The 21,976-nt window shown below is 42.0% G+C and overlaps 1 protein-coding gene across 1 annotated transcript; it reads left to right on the top strand.

The window, feature by feature from the left end:
* The first annotated feature begins 12,722 nt into the window (after positions 1-12,722).
* Positions 12,723-15,061, top strand: LOC147466154 (Nucleolar GTP-binding protein). The gene has a single exon (XM_086524425.1). It carries the CDS (start codon positions 12,831-12,833, stop codon positions 14,835-14,837), a length of 2,007 nt encoding a protein of 668 aa, XP_086380551.1. The 5' UTR covers positions 12,723-12,830; the 3' UTR covers positions 14,838-15,061.
* Positions 15,062-21,976: the final 6,915 nt, after the last annotated feature.

Raw genomic sequence — 21,976 nt, forward strand, 5'->3', positions numbered from 1 at the left:
CCTGTGTTTAGATAGATCTATAAGTACATGTCTATATCTTAACCCTTGGTCTCGTTTATTCTCCCACATTAAATGATCAATTTAATACGAGACAATCATTTGGGTTGGTTAAATATTAAATTTTATGACATCTTTCACACTTGTTGATGCACTTTATGTACTTGGCATCAAGAAGAATCTTTTGTCTGTATATGCACTTGCTAGACTTGGACTTGTAGTCAAGTTTGTGGATGACAAATATACAGTACATGATCTCAATTTTGGTGATAAAATTGATGCATCTGGCATTTTATGTCGTGGGCTGTATAAGCTCACTTTGTATGACAAGTGTGGGCAGAATTTTGCAAATGCAGTTGTGGATTCTAAGGCTATTTAAGATGCAAAACTTTGGCATGCACGTTTTGGACATCTGAATTTTGCCAGTTTGCTGCGTTTGCATAAATTTGATATGGTTGCTTCTTTGCCGCCTCTTGAAGCACCTATCAAACATGTTTCTGAAGGCTGTATTTTGGGTAAGATGCAGTGTTCAAATGTTTCCAAAGGATGGTTCAGTTAGGGCCACATCAAGGTTGCAGCTTGTGCATAGTGATGTTTGTGGGCCCATGCAAACTCCGTCCTTGGGCAATTACCTTTACTTCGTGACTTTCGTTGATGATTACTCCAGGCATGCATGGGTATTTTCGCATAAAGCAAAGTCCAAAGTATTTATGTGCTTCAAACACTTTCTTGATATGGCTGAAAATGTCTCAAAATGTTCTATGGGCACCCTCCGTTCCGATCGGGGGGGGGGGGGGGGAGGGGGTATATGTCTCATGAATTTAATGCATTCATGGCTAGTTGTGGGATAAAACACCAATGTACAGTGCCTGTTACACCTCAGCAAAATGGTACTGCTGAGAGAAAAACATGTCACTTACGGAAATGGCACGATGTATGGTCAAAAGTCAAGCTTTACTACATTTGTTTTGGCTTGAGGCCATCATGTGTGCCACTTATGTACTTAATAGGTGTCCTACAAAAGCTTTGCAATCTATTACTCCATATTTGATAGAAAGCCTTTTATTGTGCACATGCGTGTTTTTGGCTGTTTGGCATATGCCTTGGTGCCACAAACACAACATAGAAAATTGGATGATAAGGCTGTCAAATGTATTTTTGCTGGTAATAGTGCTATTCAAATGTAAATTCCAATGAGGAAAATGTACAGCCTATGGGGGTTTCTGAAAATGTTATAGAAAATCCTATTATTGATGCAGATGTACATGATGTACTTGATGAGGAAAGGGCTGAGAATGAGCATGCTAGAGGTATGCCTAAATGGTTGGTGCATACTTTGCGTGATAGTAAATTGGATGCTCCTTTGTCTAGCCATACTCGTTCAGGTTCTTGCCATGCATCTTATGCATCAAATTGTTATGCTTTGGTTGTATCTAGCTTACATGATGTTGAGGAACCTCTATCTTTTGATGAAGCACAAAACGTATCTTGGTCTCACGGGATGTTTTTTTCGTGGAAGATTGTGTTCATCCCTTGTTGTCATGTACTAGAGACAATAATGTAAGGTCACGGGACATTTATGACACTTTGTTGCCTCTTTTTAGTGGTGGAAGTTCAAATGTAAATTCCAATGAGGCAAATGTACAACCTATGGGGGTTTCTAAAAATGTTATAGAAAATCCTATTATTGATATAGAGGTACATGATGTACTTGATGAGGAAAGGGCTTAAAATGATAATGCTAGAGGTATTCCTAAATGGTTGGTGCATACTTTGTGTGACAGTAAATTGGATGCACCTCTATCTAGCCATACTCGTTCAGGTTCTTGCCATGCATTTTATGCATCAGATTGTTATGCTTTGGTTGTATCTAGCTTACATGATGTTGAGGAACCTCTATCTTTTGATGAAGCACAAAATTCCAAAAATTGGATGGTTGCCATGCAATCAGAATATGATGCACTTATAGAAAATGACACATGGACTTTATGTGTGCATTGGCATCTCATTTTGGTTGGGATGTACATCAATCAGACATTGTTACTGCTTCCTTGAATGGTGACATATTTGAGGGAGCTTATGTAACGCAACCTCGTGGTTTTGTCAAGAAAGGACAAGAGGATAAAGTGTGCAAATGTAAGAAAGCTTTGTATGGGTTGAAGTAATCTCCTCGTGCTTGGTATGAGAGGGCCGGCACTCATTTGGTCAAACGAGGCTTTAACAGTCCAATAGAAAGCACATTGTGTGTAAAGCGTGAAGGTGATGTACTCCTCATTGTGGTTCTTTATGTGGATGATTTGTTGATCACTAGACCAAATGAGAGACATATTGCTGAATTTAAGTCTGATTTGAATTCTACTTTCAAGATGAAAGATTTGGGGCTATTGCATCATTACTTCGGTGTACAATTTAAGCAGTGTGATGGCGGTATTTCCTTGTGTCAAAAAAGTTACATAGAGACATTGACTTGAGGATTGCAAACTTGTTGCCACTCCCATGGAAAGAGGTGTGAAATTGAGCCTTCATGATGTTGGTGATCTTGCAGATCTCACTCTTTACGAAAATTGATATTGGATGCCTCATTTATGTATGCAGCACAAGGTCGGATATTCAATTTGCAATCGCACAGGTCAACAGATTTATGCATAGCCCAAGGTCTAAGCATTGGCAGATTGTCGAGAGTTTTTTTTAATACTTGAGTGGCCCTTTACATTGTGGCTTGTTTTATCCCAAGGGGGGATCATTGCTGCCAAACTTACATGCTTTTTTGGACTCAAATTGGGCTTGTTGTTTTGACATGGGAGTGTCCATAAGTGGTATTTGTTTCATGCTTGGAAGTTCATGTATATCATGGTTGAGCCAAACGCAATCTACTATGGCCACTTCTAGTTGTGAGGCTGAGTACAGGGCAGTCTTCACAGCTATGGTTGAGTGTGTATGGCAGACACCTTATGGCTAATTTGGGTGTTGGACAGGACACTGCCGACAAGTATCTACCCTGACAGTCAGAGTGCATTGGCAGTTCCAAGGAACCCAATTTCTCAAGCTCACACAAAGCACATTGAGGTGCATTACCACTATGTTAGGGAGATGCTCTCAATAGGAGAGCTCAACTTGTCTTATGTGCCAACACATGACAACCTTGCAGATCTTTTCACAAAGGCATTGTCTCGTTAGAAGTTCAAAGCTTTCTGCAAAGCTTTGGGCTTACTCCCCTTTGTGGATTGATCATGTCCTCAGGGCATGGCACTTCCCTATATGTGCCAGCTCTCGTTCACCGCATCACTCAAGGGGGGATTTGTTATCATATACATGTGGTAGTGATGTATGTGAACACACTTAGGACCGTCGGGGAATTTTCCCTCTCTATTACTAATGTAGATGTACATGATGTACTTAATGAGGAAAGAGCTGAGAATGAGCAGGCTAGAGGTATGCCTAAATGGCTGGTGCATACTTTGCGTGACGGTAAATTGGATGCACCTTTGTCTAGTTGTACTTGTTCAGATTCTCGCCATGCATCTTATGCATCAGATTGCTATGCTTTGGCTGTGTCTAGCTTACATGATGTTGAGGAACCTCTGCCTTTTGATGAAGCACATATTCAACAAATTGGATGGCTGCCATGCAATCAGAATATGATGCACTTCTAGAAAATGCCACATGGACTTTATGTGATTTACCTTTTGGCAAAAAAGCCATTGGTACGAAGTGGGTTTACAAGTTGAAATTCAAGCTGGATGTTGAGATTGATCGCTATAAGGCTCGACTTGTTGCAAAGGGTTATGCACAGCAAAAAGGCATAGATTATGAAGAGACTTATGCTCTCACTTTTTGTATGACTACTGTGCGTTTTCTATATGCTTTGGCAGCTCATTTTGGTTGGGATGTACATCAATCAGACATTGTTACTTCTTTCTTGAATGGTGACATATTTGAGGAAGTTTATGTAAGGCAGCCTCGTTATTTTGTTAAGAAAGGACAAGAGGACAAAGTGTGCAAATGAAGGAAAGCTTTGTATGGGTTGAAGCAGTGCTTGGTATGAGAAGGTTGACACTCATTTGGTCAAACGAGGCTTTCGTAACAGTCCAACAAAAAGCACATTGTATGTAAAGCGTGAGGGTGATGTACTTCTCATTGTGGTTCTTTATGTGGATGATTTGTTGATCATTGGACCAAATAAGAGACATATTGCTGAATTTAAGGCTGCTTTGAATGCTATTTTCAAGATGAAAAATTTGGGGTTGTTGCATCATTACTTGGGCATACAATTTAAGCAGTGTGATGGTGGTATTGTCTTGTGTCAGAAAAGTTACATAGAGACATTGCTATGTAAGTTTGGACTTGAGGATTGCAAACCTATTGCCACTCCCATGGAAACAGGTTTGTAATTGAGTCTTCATGATGCTGGTGATCCTGTAGATGTCACTCTTTACCAAAATGATGTTAGGTGCCTCATTTATGTATGCAACACGAGGTCGGATATTCAGTTTGCAGTCTCTCATGTCAGTATTGTGCATAGCGTAGGGTCTAAGCATTGGCAGGCCGTCAAGAGGATTTTTCACTACTTGAGTGGCACTTTACATTGTGGCTTGTTTTATCCCAAGGGGGGATCATTGCCGCTAGATTTACATGCTTTTTTGGACCCATATTGGGTTGGTTGTTTTGACACATGAGTGTCCACAAAGTGGTTTTTGTTTCATGTTTGGCAGCTCATGCCTATCATGGTTAAGCAAGCTACTATTGCCACTTCCAGTTGTGAGGTTGAGTACAGGGCAGTCTTCACAGCTACGGTTGAGTGTGTATGGCTCAGACGCCTTATGACTGATTTGAGTGTTGGACAGGACACTGCCAACACTATCTACATTGACAGTTAGAGCACATTGCGAGGAACCCATATTTTCATGCTTGCACAAAGCACATGGAGGTGCATTACCACTATGTCACGGAGAGGCTCTCAACAGGAGAGATCAACTTGGCTTATGTGCCAACATAGGACAACCTTGCAGATCTTTTGACAAAGACATTGTCTCGTGAGAAGTTTGAAGCTTTTTGCAAAGCTTTGGGCTTACTTCCCCTTTGTGGACTGATCATGTCTTCAGGGCATGACACTTCCCTTTACTCTATGTGCCATCTATTGTTCATCGCATCACTCCCAGAGGGAATTTGTTACCATATACAAGCGGTAGTGATGTGTATGAGCACATCACTACCACATGTGTGTGAACACACTTAGGACATTGGGGCACCTTTTTCCTCACTAGGAGATTCCCCCCCCCCCCCCCCTCTCCTCCCGTGCATTGTATATACGTCCATCATTCTAGGGCTATCTATCTTTCCATTGCACACTAAGTAAGACACTCTCTGTTGTGTGCATTGAGCTTCCTTCGTCTTCTCCAAGCTATGTGTGTTTTTTTGCAACCCTAATTCCAACATTTCTTTGGTTGAAAAGATTGAAAAATCATCTATAAAAATGGCCAGGAACTTATTTAATTATTACTGAAGATCTGCATCATATCCCATTGTAAAGTAGCTTGAGCATTGCACAATCTGAATGGCATTACCAAGTACATAATTTCTCCCCATTTAGTGATGAAGGTCGACTTTTCTTGATCTTTTGATGCAATTTTGAGCTGATTATAGCAGCTATAACCATCCATGAAGCTATACATTTCATGGCTTGTGATCTCATCTAACAAGATGTCTATGAATGGGAGTGGAAATGGATCTTTATTGCCTGAGCATTGAGCTTCCAATAGTCCACACACACTTGCAACTTTCCATTCTTCTTAGGTACCACCACAATAAAAAATAGCCAGTCATCACTGCTTGCCACCTCTTTTATGAATCTTGCTTTCAGAAGATTATTGATCTCCTCTTTGAGCTTCTTAGCATAGTTGACCTTCACTCTATATCAACATAGCCTCATTAGTCTCGTATCTGGCTTGAGTGGTATCTAATGCTGACACACCTCTAAATTGGCGCGCTTTCAAATCAGTGTGCTCCTAGGCAAACACGTCATTATAATTGTGAAATAATGCGTTGGCTTTTTCTATAATCTTCGGCTTCAAATGCTTGTTGATCTTGATCATTCTGGGGTTCTCCTCTGAGCTGAGATTCCATTCCTTTATTTCTTGATCATCTAGAAGTAGCCAATTTGGACCACCTTGGCCAGATGCTCAGGTTCCTTTTCAATTTGAATACCAGCTTCATATTCATTGAACAGATCCTTTAACTCACCAAGTCCTGGTTCCATCGCTATTTGTTGAACTATTCGACTTGGATTCTCTGCATTAGTCTAGTTGTGGCCTGCTTCTTATCTGTATTCGTGTTTATCCTGGTCAGACTGGTTTGGTGTTCTCCTATTGAGCTGAAATGTCCTCTCACCAAGATTGAATCCAACGAATTGGTCAGGGTATTGCCATCTTTGTCTCTTAGCGAGCTCTTTGTCTAACAAGACAACATTTAGATCAATCTCTCCAATGGGAAAAATATTCATAAAAGTGAGCATACACTTCATCCTTTCCATTCCATATTTCCTACAGAGTTCATCTGGTCTCATGGACTTTTTCTAGCTTCTAGTATTATCAGTCTTTACTTGAATATGCCTATTGGGCCCTTGGGTACTCAGTGTCTGACTTGCATAATCATGTATGGCTCCATTCGTTCTAAGCCAAGTCCTGCCCGATAACATCCCATATGCCCCTTGCACATCCATTACTAGAAAGATGGTTTTAAACTTGTCTTTTCCCACTTTGATCTGCATATTCTCTATCAGACCAGTAGCTCGTACCACTCTTTGATCAGCCATTTGTATCCAAAAAGGTGCTGGTTTGAGATCTTGGATACCCAGTTTTTTGTCAAAGATGCTCCCCTAGGGTAGTCACTCCTGTCCCACCATCCAAAGGGTTCCCATTGCTTTCTGATCTTGTAATCAACTTAGATAACATGTACCTCATCATCCTTGATGGCTGATAAATCCATTGTCATGGCTTCTCTTGCTTATTTTCTCTTCTTCCTAATGAACTTTGTAGCTTATGGTAAAGCTCTTTTGATATCATCCAATTCAAAAGTGAGCTTCTGAATCTACTCACACACCTTGACATAAATTTCATCATGTTCATTACCAAAACTGCTATTTGAGCTGAAAGCCCTCTCTTTCAATCAACTATCTTCATAGTGCCACTCAACTGGCCTCCTACATCTGGTGGCTGGTTGACCCTTGAGTGAGGATTCAGATTTCTCTTGAGCATTTTCTACCCTCAGGTCAGTACTCCACAACTCTGGCCAAGTCTGTTTTGACTTGCCTCATTTCCTCAGCTTGACACTCTACAATTGTTGCTACCGTCTCATCTAGCCCATTTTTAACATGTTCCTCACCAGACACTCTGATGGGCTTATCCTCCTGAGCCACTGAAGACTACGGCGACAACCTCTGGATGGTCCTCGCCTCTGAGCACTAAGGCTTCTCTGGCATCTTCTTGGCCAAATCTTCTATAATCTTTGCTGCCAGAGTCTTTTGCTCCTACCATTCATTAACCACCTTTGCATTGCCCTTTGCCTTTCACGTTGCTCTGTGTTGTTCCCATCTCTTTGATTCTTTGGTCTGCTTCACGTCCTTTTCAAACTCGTCTAGGAGGTCCTTGATTACCACTCCTCTGCTTCTGGTGATAACACAAACTGAGACTAGTTTTTCTAGCTTCTGTGCCACTCCTAGTTTCACATTATCAGGGTACTCGGCTACAAAATGATCACATTTCTCAAAAGTGTAGCAGCTAAAGTTTCTCTTCCCAAAAATCATCCCTACCTTGCCTCAACCATTGCCCCCCTAATACCTTCCTCTACCAGGTCCAACGCTCGTACTGGCCTCATTCTCTCTAGAGCCAGATGCTACGTCTATCTTCACCACCTCTAGGTTTGTAAGTGCAATCACCAACAAATCTTTACTCTTCTTGAAGTGATGGATTTTGATCTTGCAATTGTTCCAGACATGGCCATACGCCTTGCAATATGTACAGTGTGCACATTCATCAGACCTGTGATCCTTAGATCGACACTTTGAACATTAGGTCTCTAGTTTCCCAATTGAGGGTCTGGTATTGGACATTTGGGCTATTTGCTTTGACATTTCCTCAAGCTTCCTTGTCTAGGACCCTTTCTTATTCCCTTTAACCTGATCATATGAGTCGTTGTCAGATGAACTAGAACTGGAACTTGATTCCGACACCTCAGTTGATGTGCCACTGTTACCGGAATTTTGTATGCCTATATGACCCTTTTCTTTCTTAGCTTGTTGCTCGAGTGTTATTGCTTTGTAGACCAAATCATTAAACTTGTTAGTCGGTGCTAAAACCTCCCATTCCCTAAGCTTCTTACTTCTGAATCCACTAAGAAACCATGCCCACATTCTCTTCTCTGATGGAGACTCATGAAGTTGTCACGTCATTTCTTTGATCTTTTGTACATAGCTTCAAGCTGAGAGAACTTTCCCTTGCTTGATTCTATCCAACTCATAGAAGATGTCCTCATCACGCCTATTATCAAAATATTCTAGAAAAAAGCTTTCATCAACTTGCTATAGGTTATGAGTTGGCATGTCAGGTAATGATAATACCATTTTCGTGCTGCATCTTTCAAGGTTTGTGGGAAGTATTTCCCCTAGTCACCGTCATCAATATCCTTTAACTTAGCATATTTCTCAAATGCCTGGATATGTATCTAAGGGTCATCCTTTTTGAATACTGGAAAAGCTATTTTCAAGTCAGTGGAGGGCTCATGGTGTCTGGATCTATCCTTTGAAGCTGATTTCCTCCGACCCTTACTGTAATGATTTGTGTCGACGTCCCATTTATCAATATCATCTATTTCAGTAACAATATCCATCTCAGGCTTTTGTTCTAACTTCCTATGTGTTGATCTCCGACTCTTGCTGCCTTCGCTGTCATTGATCTACTTTTGGCCCTTGCCCTTATCATTCTTCTGAGATCCACTCGAGCAAGAGCGCATCTTTGCTCATTCCGAATGCCTTCGCCTGGACCGAGTGGAACGTTGGGAATCCCTAAGCCCCTCAACATCCCTCTGGTCCAAGTGTACATCTGTCTCATTCCCAAATTTAGTGTCAATGTCAGAGCCTCTCTCCGATTCCTCTGGTATGGTACTGGAACGATCCTATTCTTCCACGAATCTTGTAGTCTATCTTCATCCACATCCAACTCTTTTGGGCGGTAGCTAACTCGAAACCCCAAATGGGAGATAGATTCACTATCTAGAGCTACTCGATTCACCACCATGATCGCCAAAATGGAATGATTTGGTCACTTCTAACAACTATTCCAAGTTGGAGTGTTAGAATTAGTCAGATCAAGTCATGCGGACTAAAGACTTCACATATACAATCAGACAATGACTGAACTAGAAATAGAAGAGAAGAGACTGAGACTGTAACTGGAACATATTTTTCATAAAATCTAATATTTAACCAACCCAAATGATTTGCTCATATTAAACTGATCATTTAATGTGGGAGAATAAACTGGAACAAGGGTTAGAATATAGACATGTGCTTAGGGATTTATCTCAATACGGGGCCAAGGTTAAAGGGATCCAAATGAGAGATGGTCAGTCAAAGAGCAAGGTTAGCTAATAAAGGTAAGTGTTAAAAGTCCTTTGACCTTAGGCAAGGTAGGGCTATGCTTGAGGTGGGAACCCGGCCCAAGCTTGAGGTGCTTGTCGTGCTTGCTGACTAAGGTGCTTGAGGTGCTTAATGACTAAGGTGCTAAGGTGCTCCATGACTAAGGTGCTTGAGGGGCTTAAGGTGTTCCCAAAGTCAACCACAATCCTTACTCAAGGGGGGGGGGGGGCGAGCCCTCATTGTAGGAACATGAGAGAGAACACCACACACCCTCACACAAGGCAAGCTTGGTCTAAAGAAGCAACAAGGACACTTGTGCAAGTTCCTCTCCATGTTGCCCTCATGGTGTGCCTAAAGTTTATTGGTTGGCCTCTCAAGGGGTCCATAATAATTTAGCTAATTAAATTAATTGTTAGGCATTTATCAAGTCCCTCTCTCAAAGGGGAAAGGGGGACACTTTTCCCAAGGCTAGCATGGTTGCTTGATTTAACTAAAGCATGTGATTGGCTAAGCTTGTAGGGGTCCAATCAAATTATCTCATGAGATACAAGGAGGGATCGACCAAGTGAAGCTAGGGGCTAGCTTGGGGGGTATACTCTGCCACACACACACACACACTCTCAATGTGTGAAGTGCAAAGTGCGAGAGCTCCACCTCCTTCTCCAAGCTTGTTGAGAAGTTGAGAGCCTACACCAACACTCTTGGCTATGGAATGCAAATCCAACCAAGAGCCATGCTTCAATGCTTAAGCTTGCCATCTTCTCCATCTTCATTATTATGCTATTATGCTATGCTAAGCAAGAAGAGTGATGATAAGTGAGGAACTATTTCTTTCTCATATGAATGTTTCTTCTTCCTCTTCCCTACCCTCATTCCCCCCTAGCTCTCTCCACCTTTGAAGGTGTTTGAGGCCTTGGGACTGAGGTCGGGGATGGTTAACACTTTTACAAAGTCTATGTTATGCTTGTGATGCATGAAGCTTTCCATCTTCATTGCATCACCTAGGTCACAAGGAACACAAAGATTGCAATGTACCCAGTCTCTCTTGATGGGAGAATCTATAATACAAAAGCCTATTGGAGGGGGGACCGGCTCCACATAAATCCGGTCCTCAACTGTTGTCATATTCTCTAATTCTCTCTCTTGCAAAAGAATTGTTCATGCCAAGTTAATTAAGTATAATGGTTATGTTGCTACCACTAATTAAGTTCACCCTCTATGTTCTCAAAGTAGTCTCATAAAAATGCTCACTATAATTCTCTTAATTCTGCTATCGTCAATGTTCCTGGGTCATTTTCATTGCAATATTCATCTACTGAGAGTACAACTGATATTGAATACAACGACGAGAGTCAAGTAACGCTCACAACAAATGCCAAAAGAGTACAAAAGAGTGACACTAGACTCCAAAATGAGTACGTAATGACTGGCACGCAAAATGAGTAATGGGCCTTATCTATAGGGTCCCAACTGGGCCTTTGATTGACTATTCACTATACAATTATTGCGGTAACTACTAGTTACTGCGGTTATTATGCCCGACAACTACCAGTTCCCAACTACTGCTCTGATTTCTGACTAGGGCTTGTTCCCACTGTCTACACATTATAACAATACCTCTCAAGAGTCCTAAGAGGTTTTTTCGAAAACAATCTATATTTATTTTCATTTCCATTTTGTTTTATATGCCTTTATGGCATGGATGCCCGGAAGATGTAATCAAGATGTATTTGATCACCCCTACATGGTTGGCCTCTCATGGATGTTAATGTAATCTCTCTCTCTCTCTCTCTCTCTCTCTCTCTCTCTCTCTCTCTCTCTCTCTCTCTCTCTCTCTCTCTCTCTCTCTCTCTCTCTCTCATGAACACTATCTCCCAAAGGGTCTTTAATAAACCCTAAGAGGTGAGATCGACAGTGGGCAGGAATCTTGAGGCAAGCGAACAATCGGCAAAAGCCAAAGGTGTTCACCACCCCCCACTTGACCTAGATCTCAAACTCGTGACCTCCCCATTGGGAACCTAATGGCCTCCCCACATGCTCGTGCATGCATATCGTTGCCCCCCTAGCCACTTCGGTTGGTGATAAACTGAACTCAAACATAAAAGGTAAACACGGACCTATCAGCCATATCACGAGTGAGGCAAGAAATGTGCCCTAGTTTTTTGTTGCCGATCCCACTACTTGGGGTTCATTCAAGACCCATAGGATTAAAGGTAAAGGGCCCAATAAAACGGCGCCCCCTAATTCCATTTAATCCATATCCCATTAATGTAGCACTCAACTTTCATCCCACCGTGCACCAAAGTGGCATGTTGCCTACTGTGTTGACTAAAGATTGCTCGCATTACCCTGCTATAATACTGGCCCTCATATGCAACAATATTCTTTTGCATCAATTTAGCGGTGGAATGGAAAATTGGCAAATAGGGAGCAGGACTAACGTACAAGCTTTTTCTCTTAGTGACTCTCGCTTAGCGAAGAAGAGAACGCATGCGAACACAAATTCACTTTTCAGGTGAAAAAGCGCTTCACCTCAAGTTTGGTGCCATAAGGTTAGCCTAGTGTGAACACAAGACCCCCCCCCCCCCCCCCCCCCCCCCCTTGAGACTAAGTGACACCCATATAAAATGCGGGGTGGAGTAATGGGATCGACTGTCAGAGCTGTAGGGCGGGATCTCGAGGCGCACTAAACCTGGCCAGCGGGAAAAACGAGACGTGCTGTAAAAAAGGCGAGGCGTATTAAACATGGCCAACGAGAAAAACGAAGCGTGACGGGGCGATTTGAACCTGAGACTGTCGGGGTTTAGGGACACAAAGGCTAACCACCTCACCCGCGCATGCATTATGTACCCATGACCGTTTTTACAACATTATATTATAAGTTAACATGCATTTTCCAGCCCGGCCAGGTTTAGTTTTTGATTTGACTTTTGCGACTGCGATCTCCTCTGCTTTTGCGCGTGAGCTTCTCCGCCTTTGATCCCATCCCCCCGCCCCCCCCCCCCCCCCCCCCCCCCCCCCCCCTTTCTTTTTTTTTAAAAAAAAGGACAAAAACAACACAACGACACCATATCAAAAGTGAGACCTAGGGCATTGATGTTGGCTCTTTTTGAGCAGCAGCAGGTTGGTGTGCAGGGTGCGCTCTTTAGCTTAGGTTTTTGGAGAAGAGAGTGAGTGTGCGGGGATCTTATGTGCAGCAGACATGGTGCTCTACAATTTCAAACAGATTACCATTGTGCCTTCTTCCAAGGACTTCGTGGACATCATCCTGTCGCGCACTCAGCGGCAGACCCCCACGGTTGTGCACAAGGGTTACGCCATTGCCCGCCTGCGACAGTTCTACATGCGCAAGGTGAAGTTCACCCAACAGAATTTCCATGAGAAGCTCACCAAAATTGTGGAGGACTTCCCCCGCTTGGATGACATACATCCCTTCTACGGCGATCTTCTCAATGTTCTCTATGATAGGGACCACTACAAGCTAGCTCTAGGACAGATCAACACTGCACGCAACCTCATCAGCAAGGTTTGCAAGGATTATGTGCGTCTCCTTAAGTATGGAGACTCTCTGTACAGGTGCAAGAAGCTCAAGGTTGCCGCCCTGGGACGCATGTGCACTATCATGAAGCGTATTGGACCCAGCTTGTCTTACCTTGAGCAGGTACGACAACACATGTCTAGGTTGCCCACCATTGACCCCAACACACGAACGCTGTTGATCTGTGGCTATCCTAATGTTGGCAAGAGCTCTTTCATCAACAAGATCACCAGAGCTGATGTGGACGTGCAGCCGTATGCGTTCACAACTAAATCCCTCTTTGTTGGGCATACTGATTACAAGTACCTTCGATGGCAAGTGATCGATACCCCTGGTATTTTGGATCATCCTCTGGAAGATAGGAACACTATTGAAATGCTCAGCATTACAGCTCTGGCGCACCTGAGGGCTGCAGTTCTCTTTTTCATGGATCTTTCGGGTGCGTGTGGATACACCATCGAGCAGCAAGCAGCATTGTTCCACAGTATCAAGCCCTTGTTTTCTAACAAGCCCCTGCTTGTGGTTTGTAACAAGGTGGATTTGCAACCTTTGGAGGCGCTTGGGGAAGAGGACAAGAAGATCATCATGGAAATGAAGGCAGAAGCTGCAAAATGTGCTGTGGCAGGGTCTGTTATAGATGAGCAGCCAAGCTCCGATGACTGCCTGCTCACTATGAGCACGCTTACAGAGGAAGGAGTCATAGCTGTCAAGAATGCGGCCTGCGAGAGGCTTTTGCAGCAACGAGTGGAAATGAAGATGAAGTCCAAGAAACTGAATGATTGTTTGAATCGAATTCATGTGGCTATGCCCCGACCCAGAGATGCTAAGGAGAGGCCTCCTTGCATCCCAAATGCGGTTTTGGAAGGTCTTGCTAAAATAGAAAGGAAACTTGAGAAGGATATGGAGAATGAGTATGGAGGGGCAGGTGTTTATTCTGCCAATCTGCGGAAAAAGTATCTTTTGGCAGATGAGTCGTGGAAAGAAGATATCATTCCTGAGATCATGGATGGGCATAATATTGCAGATTTTATTGACCGTGACATCCTGCAGAGGCTTGAGGAAATTGAACAAGAAGAAGGGATAAGGGAGGCCAGGGAGGGTGAAGAGGAGAGTGACATGAGTGAGGATGAACTTGCCCCTGAGGAGCAAGAGGCTCTTGATGCAATCAGAAGGAAGAAAAAGAAATTGCTAGAAGAGCATAGAGCAAAGAAGGTTACAGCAGGGAGCAAACCTGTGGTGCCACGCAAGTTCGACAAGGATCGCAAGTTTGACACAGCCAAGATGTCCAAGCATCTGACGAGTCTTGGCTTGGATGCAAGTGCTGCAGTAGCAAGGGCCAGAAGCCGGTCACTTTCTAGACAAGGTAGAAAGCGTGATAGATCGTCTGCTATGGATATAGACGCTGTTGGTGAAGCAATGGATATTGATCAGCCCAGAAAGCGGCTGCGCTTGCGCTCTCGGTCTGCATCTAGAGCTTCCATGGAAGCTCTTCCTGGTGAGGGTTTCAAGGACACCGCACAGAAAATGAAGGCTGTCAAGTTGGGTAAGAAGGCGGTCAAGCAGCGGAATAAGAATGCCAAAAAAGGTGAAGCTGATAGGGTCATTTTCAATATGAAGCCAAAGCATCTCTTTGCTGGCAAGCGCTCAATAGGAAAGACAGACAGGCGTTAGATCTAGGTAAACTTGTGGCTTTTTGGAGTAATTGCTGCTGTTTGCCTTTCAAGGAAAAGAATTTGAGATCTGTCTTATACTTGAATAGGTACGGGGTCAATGTGTTTCTGAAAGTCTCTACGAGTAGATGTCTCTACTCAAAATGAGTAGTCATTGATCCTAATGCACCATGTTTTCCTTGATTGAGATTCATCTCTGAAGGTTATTAAGTGAGGCTTTGTCATTGTCTGGAGTGTTTTTCAACAGTGAACTAGGACAATGAATTAGGGCTCATGGACTTGCTAGTTTTCTATACCTTTAGGGCTCATGGACTTACTAGTTTTCTATACCTTCTGAGAAGCAAGATTCAAGTAGTATTCTTGATGATGCCGGACTTCCATTTTCATGATTTCCTACCAATCATTGAGAAGGTCGCTGGTGTGTAGACAATGCCAGAGGCTTGTCTAAATCTAAAGCCGAGCAGAGTCATTGATGGTGGAGCAGATTCTGGAGTCTCTAATAGGCATTTGAGGCCGAAGTTGGTCATTGTGAACTTGATATGACAGGCCTCCTTCGCATATATTACTTTTGGAAATTTCTGCATATTACTTTTGGCTCGTAGAAGTCTGTGCATCTGAAGTCTATCTCCGCCGGTAACGTCATACAAGTGGTCTGGTAGAGAACACAAGCCTGGTAGCTTATATTTCTGGAATTCTAGGTCTAATGCTTTATATGCGATTGGCTAAGAGCTAATTGGAAGCAATCGTTGAATATTACTTTTGGCTCGTTGAAGTCGTCTGTGCATCTGAAGTCTATCTCTGCAGAACACAAGCCTGGTAGCTTATATTTCTGGAATTCTAGGTCTAATGCTTTAGATGCGACTGGCTAAGAGCTCAATTGGAAGCAATGGTTGAATATGTTGAGACATGGAAGTTCTCCTCAGAGAAGAGAAGGTGGCTAATGTGATTGTAGGCAATTAAAAATTTTGCAACCACAGAAAATAGTTGTTACTTTGTATTGTTTTTTGCCAATATTTCTGGACTCACTGAAGTTGTCGAACTTTGTCTAGAGAACTTGTAGGTGGGTGAGTGGAGCATGTAATCATTTTACTACTGCGTTGGTGTATATAAGTGCTCAAAGGTTGACACAATATGCGTGAATGGTGGTAAACTGGAGCCATTGGCTTGCAAAACACATGTGAAACCATGCAACTACTTTGCATACACCCTATGGTAGCTGGTGATTGTGGGACTTCACCTTGTTTCAAAGGCTGGTGCACTTGTAATGCAATTTTTGTCAAGACACAATGAGGTACTGCAGAACATTGCTGGCGAGATTCATGGGATTTTTAGGGTTTCATTCCACATGCTGACTGAGAGTGCTGATGTTAGTGTTTTCTCCATCTTGATCCACAAGAGGATACGTATGAATTGCAACATAGTCTAGGCATTTCATTCCGCTGTATGCAAGAACCTTAATTCTTAACACATGGGCTTATAAGGCTGCACTGTTGGTCTGGATAGGAGTTGGAGACCTTCATACAGTGTTGCCATCAGTAGGACACATTAGTAGGGAGTTTTTGTTGCCTATCATGATGTTCGGGGTCAAGTGTGCATATTTTCCAAGGGTCGATGTACAGTTGAACAAAAGCATGGATTTGCAAGTCCCAAAAGCTAGAAGCCTAAGGCTAAGCACTTTTTTGGAGACGATGAGAACTGAAGTTAGGTTTTTGTGGAAGGTGATGAGGGTTTTAATGCTTGTGTGGTATCAAAATGGGGCAGTTATGGGTGTGTCGAGTAGGTTCTTAGTAAATTGGGTATTCACCTTAGGAGTCGTCTATAAGGCATTTTACTACATTGCCTAAAGTATCACAAGATTGCATACATTTTTTCATTGCCTAAAATAAAGGCGATATGGAAAGAATGAACGGTTCTAGATTTGTAATCTAATACAAATTGTGCTGCCCATGTAAGGCCTTTTGCAACTTTGCGGTTACTTTTTACACAATGACAATGATATGAATATGAATTCTCTCAAGCATGTAAGACAGACTCATGGATGTGTATATTTGTAACTCAAAGTTGATATTTACACTAGCACGTGCTTTGGCGTTCAATTTCTCCAACACAATCAAATGGAGAGCCTTTTCATTTTTTATGGTCTAGGAAGTGGCCCTACAATGGCCATTCCTTGAAATAATGGGCGATCGACAAAGGTTGGGAGCCATGGCGAGAGCACATTATTTCAAGGAATGTCTATTTTAGGGCCATGTCTGGCTGACAATGGGAGCCAAGATTTCAGCAGTCTGCATTGTACAAACCCGGTTGTAGGTTGTACTTTATTCCGCATCTTGACTTGGTTTTGCGTGGTTGGTTTCACACTGGATGAGATTCTCAATGCGGAGTTGCCATCTCTAACATCAAGATTGTTCAATCCTTTGTCTCCATCCCCTTGTCATGGAAGCAGACCGCCTTTTGCAAAGTTCTTATGTGATTTTTGTTTGTTGGGTTTGTACCCTCGAGTGAAAAATGGACAAGGCAAGAGAGAAGAAGCTTTTTGTTTGTAACCAAGCAAACACTTTATGGTCTTCAAGTCCTCACTTAGACGTTACTCCACATCAAAGCTATCAAAACCCTCAACCTCCAATTTCTCACCTGCAAGTTGAGAGTGTATTATTTTTGTGATCCATGGAGTTCTCTCAAAAATCCATATAAGTATTGCAGTAGTCTCTTTGCGCACCTCAATAACACCCAACCACTCGATTGAATCCCTTCGCTTGGTTTGTAATGGAGCTTCATTCATTAGAGTAATACTTAATATCTCTAACCTTCGACCTTTCATTATTTGACACTTAAGTTTTAGTACGAAAGCGATCTTTGTGCCAAGCACTGTAAAATAAGTAGTGGCACTACCGGATAGTTTGGACAGCCTTGTGATGACTAAGTAAGTATGTCTCTGACACAAAGACTCTTTAAGTTTGATGATGTTGTGGATGATCTCCTAAACGAGAAAATGTGAAGCAGAAGCACATGTGAATCATTAAGTGCAGCACTATCAGCGAAAACGAGGGAAAGATCAGAAGAGAGGTTCAAAAACCAAAAGGGTCGTGATCACTTAAGGCGGAGCAAGTCATGCATAAAGTCAGTTCTTGAATGTTGAAACTGCAGCAACGAGGGCCATGTCATCAGGATTACTGATCCAAGAAGAAAAAGACGTCAGAGTCTCAAGACAACAAGCCAACATCGGAAGCCACTATGATAAGAAAAGTAGAGCAAGATTCTCTAATTCTCTCATTAGACAATGTGTCTAATTCATAGATAGTAGATTTTGCGGCTTCATTCCATGCGACATCACACAAGCAGCATTTCCAAGATTACATGTCATAAAATATAATATCTAACTTTACCAAATGATTTTCTCATATTAAACTGATCACTTAATATGGGAAGATAAAAGCGGAACAAAAATTAGGATATATATATGTGCTTCTAGATCTATCTCAATAGGGGACCAAAAGGAGAAATGGTTGCATTTGAATAGGGGTCCAAAAGGAGACGATCTACCAAAGAGCAATGTGCAATAAGTGCTTTTAGATTTACCTCAGGAAGGGACCAAGAGGAGAGATGATTATATCTCAAAAGGGGTCCAAACGGAGGTAGTCTATCATAGAGTAATGTGTATCTAATGGAGCTTAAAAAACCTTAGAGTTAGCTTCATTAAATACCTCCAAAAGTTAATGTTAAAAAGTTCTTTGACCTTACGCAAGGTAGGACTAACCTCGAGGTGGGAATCCTACCAAAGCATGAGGTGCTAAGATGTTTAAAGTGGTTGTGGGAACTTTGCCCAAAGCTTGAGGTGATTTTTATGCTTAAATAACTAAGGTTTTTGAAATGTTAAATTCAAGGATAAATTCTCAAGAGGCATGTACGTTTCCATGCTTGATTGACTAAAGCTTGAAGTATTCAATATAAAAAAAATAACTTAAGAAGCATAAAAGACACATGCTTGCTTGATTGACTAAGTACTTGAAGTATTCAATTCAACAGAATTGACTTAATAAGCATAAAAGACACATGTTCAAATGATCCTCCACATGTGGTCCTCATGATGTACTTGAATACTATTGAATAGATTTTAAAGGGATACAATGAAAATTTAGATACAAAAAAATAAATAATTAAGTTCTTTCTCTCAAAGAAAAAAAAGAGAACACATGTCCAAATAAAATAATACCAGAGAGAGAGAGAGAGAGAGAGAGAGAGAGAGAGAGAGAGAGAGAGAGAGAGAGGGGTATGGACCAAGCATGAGAGGGAGGTATACTCTCCCACACACACACACACACGCACACACATACACACACACATTCTCTCATTGTGTGGAGTGCAAAGTGCAAGAGCTTCATCTCCTTCTCAAAGCTTGTTGAGAAGTGGAGAGCTTATACCAATACTCTTCGCTATGGAATGCAAATTCAACCAAGAGTCATGCTTCAATGCTTCAACTTGCCATCTTCTTCATCTTCATTACTATGCTATTATGCTATGCTAAGCAAGAAGAATGATGATAAGTGAGGAATTATTTCTTTCTCCTATGGAATGTTTCTTCTTCCTCTTCCCTACCCTCATTTCCCGCTAGTTCTCTCCACCTTCAAAGGTGTTTGAGGCATTGGGATTGAGGCTTGGGATAGTTAATGCTTTTTGCAAAGTTTATATTAAGCTTGTGATGCATGAAGCTTTCCATCTTCATAGCATCACCAAGGTCACAAGGAACACAAAGATTGTATTGTAATAAAGTATCTCTTAATGGGAAAATCTATAATACAAATGCCTTTTGGAGGGGGGACCGGTTCCAAGTAAATCCGATCCTCAACTATAGTCATGTTCTCTAATATTCTCTCTCTTGCAAAAGTATTGTTCATGCCAAGTTAATTAAGTACTATGTTTATGTTGCTACCGTTAATTAAGTTCACTCTATATGTTCTCAAAGTGATCTCACAAAAATGCTCACCTTAATTCTCTTAATTTCCCGTATTCTCAAAGTTCATAGGCCATTTCCATTACATTGGTATCAGAGCATTTGGTTTCTCTTTTCGTGCTTAATAAAAGAGGTCCTTAAGTAGCCTATTAATGGTTGATTTTGTTAATTATATTAGGATAAGTGGTTTGGGATCTTTTATCGATTTTATTGAGCCCACTATGTGAGATATGATGCACACCTCGGGAGCTTTGGTCTTAATAATGGGGTCTTTTTAGACTTGCCTATGGCTTTACCATTATCAAGCCATAAGAAGTCCTAAAGGAGCTATCCCTCGGCAATTAGACCCACCCCACTACTCTCTATAATTAACCAATTCGAGCCGTGGGTGTAGATACTCAAGCGCTTATTTTGAAAGGCGAAGAGGAGTAGCAACTAAGGGTTTGAATTGCCAAAGGATACACTAAGTAAACACATAAGTATAATTAGTATGGCTGACAATAACCAAGAGAATAGAATGAACATTGACAACTTTGATTTTGCACATGAAGGTGCTAATGATGATGCCCCCATGTTTATCAATTATCTTGTTACTAGGTTGCATCAATCTATGGGCAACCCTACTTTGCAAGCCGAAGTTACCCAACAACATCGTGCTTATGGGATTTCCCTTCCTCTCCAAGAGGAGAGAGAGTTTAGGAGGTCTCTTGATGAGACTCACAAAAGAAGACTCTCTCCCATAAGAGAGGAGGAATCCAAAGAACGAGAAAGAAATGAATTCCTAAGTTCCTCTAAAGATGTGGCTCCATGAAGACGGCGGTTTAGAATATCACCAACTCCTGCCAAGAGGAAATGGTCAATCCATAGTCCTTCTCCTCGTCACTCTGAAAGGGAAGAGAGGAAACAAAGGCAGAAAAAGGCACGAAAGAGGTCACCCTCTTCTCCTTCTTCTTCACCTTCCTCCTCTTCCGACGAAAGCAATAGTTATTCTCTTAGAGAATACAAGAGGAGAGGACATCGCAAAACTTACCCGGCATGGCGAAGGTCCCAAAAGCTCAAGAAATTCAGAGAGGGAGGAAAGAGTATCTCTTTTCTCACCTATGATGGCGCCTTTGGTGCCACAGACAAAGTATTGGTCTTCATCCAACAATTTGATGTGGCCTTTGGAGACGAGGGCTTCACGGAATCCTCCAAGCCACACCATGTAGCTATGCACTTCCAGAAATCTTCTCATCAATGGTGGGATAGCCTTCGTGGCAACGATGAGGCCCCAAAGGCATGGAAAACTCTATGAGTTTCCATCATGAAGCAATTCCTTGCAAGCGATGCAAAGGACAAAGTGCTTACCAAATGGCGGAGTTTGAAGCTACTCCTTGAAGGAGTCTATCGAAATATGTAAACAAGTTTTGGGATTTACATCTCAAAGCTACAGCCTTCAAAGGATAGACTTTATCGAACAAAAGCAACAATTTTGTGTTGTATTACCTGAAGAAATGGCTGAGTATGTCAACTCACAACAGCCTAGCACTATCATCGAAGTAATCCACCACACTATGGTTGCTTCAAGGGGCAATTTTCAACAAGTGAGAACAAATTTCAAGCCCATGGAAAACAAGGATCAAAATGAAGCTAAAGGGAAGAGCAATCTTCCCAAGGCAACACCAACACCAACAACAACAAGGCCAAGGAGAAAGGAGCTTACAAAGGTAAAAATAAGCCCTCTCCCAAAGAATTAGAGGCATTTCATAAAGACCATAAATGCTTTAAGTGTGGGAGCAAAGACATGGTTATCCAAAAGAGGATACTCATTGCAAAGGTTCACTCCTCTCCTATGCTTGGGAAAAAGCATGATGCCTTCATCTTTGTTTGATCCTGGCTCTACTCACAACTTCATATCAACGGAGTTGGCCACCAAGTTGGGCATTCAAGCTTTTGAGATGGGAGATATTGTAATTGTTGACACAACTTTCAAGGGATAGAAAGCCTCCGTTACTCCTTTGATTAGGAAGTTGAGGCTTCATGTCCAAAGCTACGTCGACAAAGAAGATCTTTTTTTAATCTCTTCTCTCCAACATGAGGATGTTATCCTAGGGGCACCATGGTTCAACCGCATGGCTGCCAACATGAAGTTCCTTGAAAGGAGAATCTATTTTACCTACAAGGAAAAGAGCATGTACATAGATGCTATT

The sequence above is a fragment of the Adiantum capillus-veneris genome, chromosome 1, assembly GCF_014529385.1.
Source record: "Adiantum capillus-veneris isolate H3 chromosome 1, ASM1452938v2, whole genome shotgun sequence".
In the NCBI taxonomy this organism is placed as follows: Eukaryota; Viridiplantae; Streptophyta; class Polypodiopsida; order Polypodiales; family Pteridaceae; genus Adiantum; species Adiantum capillus-veneris.